Source organism: Macrotis lagotis, chromosome 1, assembly GCF_037893015.1.
Source record: "Macrotis lagotis isolate mMagLag1 chromosome 1, bilby.v1.9.chrom.fasta, whole genome shotgun sequence".
Classification (NCBI taxonomy): domain Eukaryota; kingdom Metazoa; phylum Chordata; class Mammalia; order Peramelemorphia; family Peramelidae; genus Macrotis; species Macrotis lagotis.
The window spans coordinates 211,842,718-211,845,865 of NC_133658.1; the positions used below are offsets into that span (position 1 = coordinate 211,842,718).

At 61.1% G+C, this 3,148-nt stretch overlaps 1 protein-coding gene across 1 annotated transcript; it reads left to right on the plus strand.

Annotated features, from left to right (window-relative positions):
- Positions 1-817: 817 nt before the first annotated feature.
- On the plus strand, positions 818-2,260 carry LOC141515186 (transcription factor SOX-11-like). The gene has a single exon (XM_074226565.1). The coding sequence runs from the start codon at positions 824-826 to the stop codon at positions 2,258-2,260; it is 1,437 nt and encodes a 478-aa protein (XP_074082666.1). The 5' UTR covers positions 818-823.
- The last annotated feature ends 888 nt before the right edge of the window (positions 2,261-3,148 follow it).

Genomic DNA, 3,148 nt, shown 5'->3' on the forward strand with positions numbered 1-3,148 from the left:
ATGTTTGCGAGACCCAGGCACAATAGCGGAGATGGTTCTGGCGTGGGGGGTGGGGTGGGCTGAGGGGTGGGGGCAACATCTCTAGGCGTGCCCGCCTCGGCCAGTGGCCCGGAGAGAGTGGAGACGCGCGCCCCGGTGGCACCGAGAGAGAGAAGGCAGAGATGCATTACGGACGCATATATTTTAAAATAACACATTTCTAGACATGCTTTCCCCCCCACCTCCAGCTTTCCAATGAAGCCCCGCAGGCGGGGCAAAGGGGGAGGAGAAGGGGAGTTAATAAAGGGAGCTGGGCGGAGCCGGCCGGCCGCCATTGGCCGGCCCGGGGAGTGATGTCACCCATATGACACCCTGATAACTAGTTGGGAGAGAGCCCTCAACTTTTTGCAGAAGGAGTGCGCGCGCCTGGGAGTACTCGGGGTCCGGCGGTTGCGGCAGGGAGCGCGTTCAAGCCCGAGCAAGAGGGGTCCTGCGCCGCCGCCGCCGCCGCCGCCGCCGCCCGCCTCTGCCCAGAAGTCTTGCCGCCGCCGCCGCCGCCGCCGAGGCCGCCGCGGGAAAGCCGCCGCCGGAGCCGGAGCCCGAGCCGGAGCCCGAGCCGGAGCCGGAGCCCGAGCCCCAGCCCGAGCCCGAGCCCGAGCCCGAGCCCTTGCGTGCAGCTGGAGGAGGAAGGGGGCGGGGGGGAGGGGGGAGAAGAAAAAGGGGGTACGGAGGACTTCGCAACTTGCCAGGGGCGCTGGGGGGGTGGGTGGGAGGGAGGGGGAGGGGGCTCGCTGCACCGGAGAAAGTTGCCCGGGGCTTTTGAGGCCGCGCACGACGCCCGACCATGGTGCAGCAGGCGGAGAGCCTGGAGAGCGAGGTCAACCTGCCCCGGGAGGCGATGGACACGGAGGAGGGCGAGTTCATGGCCTGCAGCCCCGTGGCCCTGGACGAGAGCGACCCGGACTGGTGCAAAACGGCGTCGGGCCACATTAAGCGGCCGATGAACGCGTTCATGGTGTGGTCCAAGATCGAGAGGAGAAAGATCATGGAGCAGTCGCCGGACATGCACAACGCCGAGATCTCCAAGCGGCTGGGCAAGCGCTGGAAAATGCTCAAAGACAGCGAGAAGATCCCCTTCATCCGGGAAGCCGAGAGGCTGCGGCTCAAGCACATGGCCGATTACCCCGACTACAAGTACAGGCCCAGGAAAAAGCCCAAAATGGACCCTTCGTCCAAGCCCACCGCCGGCCAGAGCCCCGAGAAGAGCGCCGGCGGGGGCGGCGGCGGCGGCGGCGGCGGCGGGGGCGGCGGCGGCGGCGGCGGGAACGGCGGCGGCGGCGGCGGGGGCGGCGGCGGCGGCGGCAAGAACTCCAAGAGCTCCGGCAAGAAATGTAGCAAGCTGAAGCCCTCCTCGTCCTCCTCCTCCGCCTCGTCCTCGTCCGCAGCCTGCCCCAAGGCGGCGGCCGGCAAGGCGGCCCAGCACGGGGACTACGCGGGCGAGGACTTGGTGTTCGGCGCCCTCAAAGTCAACGGCGCGGGCGGCGGCGGCGGCGGCGGCAAAACGGTCAAATGCGTCTTCATGGACGAGGAGGACGAGGACGAGGACGAGGAGGACGAGCTCCAGCTGCGGATCAAGCAGGAGCCCGAGGACGAGGACGAGGAGCAGCACCCGGGGCGGCCGCAGCCGCCGCAGCCGCCGCCGCCGCCGCCGCCGCAGCCGCAGCCGCCGCCGCATCAAGCCCAGCAGCTGCTCCGGCGCTACAGCGTCGCCAAAGTGCCCGCCAGCCCCACGCTGAGCAGCTCGGCCGAGTCCACCGAGGGGGCCAGCCTGTACGAGGAGGTGCGGGCCGGCGCGGCCTCGGCCGGGGGCCACGGCGGGGGCGGCAGCGCCAGCCGCCTCTACTACAGCTTCAAGAACATCACCAAGCAGAGCGCCCAGCAGCTGCAGCAGCCCGGCCTGTCCCCGGCTTCCGCGCGCTCCGTCTCCACCTCCTCCTCCTCCAGCTCCAGCTCCAGCAGCGGCGAGGAGGCGGACGACCTGATGTTCGACCTGAGCTTGAATTTCTCCCAAAATCCCCACTCGGCGACCGAGCAGCAGCTGGGGGGCGGCTCAGCGGCGGGGAATCTCTCCCTGTCCCTGGTGGATAAAGATTTGGATTCGTTCAGCGAGGGCAGCCTGGGCTCCCACTTTGAGTTCCCCGACTACTGTACCCCGGAGCTGAGCGAGATGATCGCGGGGGACTGGCTGGAGGCGAACTTTTCCGACTTGGTTTTCACCTAGTGAAGAGGGCGGGGAGGGGGGGGGTCGGTTAAGGGGCACCTCTGTCTCTCCCTCCACCGGTAGTGCGGAGCAGGGTTCGCGAGGAAATCGTGATGATGATGATGATGATGATGGGGAAAGAAGATGCTCATGATGTTGATGTGATGATGACGCAAAGAAATTGGAAAAGATGATAAAAAAATTTGGTGGAGTTTAAGAGAAATGAGTAGTTTTTGGTTTTTTTTTTCCTGTCTTTTATTTTAATTTTTTAAAAAAAATTCTTTCCCCCTCCCGCCCCCCCCCTCCTTTATCATGTCTCAAGGTAGTTCCAAAACCCAGCCTGGAGTTGTGATTTCCTACCCCCCTCCCCCATGTGTATTTTTTTTTGTAATTTTTTTTTCCCTGAAATTGATGATCGCAACAAAGGCGTAAGGGACTGGGGGCGGGAGTAGGGGGAGGGGGAAACGCTCCGGAAGGCGCTGTTTGAAGCTTGTCGGTCTTTGATTGAAGTCTGGAAGACGGTCTGCAAAGAAGCCTTTTGGCCGCGCAACTGTTACTCAAGGGGGTTTGTGGATTTTTTTTTCTTTCCTGAGAGATCTTGCAGAACTGTTGATTTAAAAAAAAAAAACAAAAGGGACCATTGCAACTTTTTATTATTATTATTATTATTTTGGAGGGAGAAAACTGATGTCTTCTATGCATCCGATTCTTAACAAAACTGCAGGGAGCTTGAAAAAATACAGACTGTACAAACGCTTACAAAAAAAAACTGTGAACTGACTTAAGATCAGAGTTTACTTTTCAGATCAAATTGTTTATGGTTTTACAAATGTGATTTCTACTTGCCAACCTTTTTTTTGTAACTTGTTCCCTTATACCTCCTTGATTGAATACCAGACAGCCTAGACC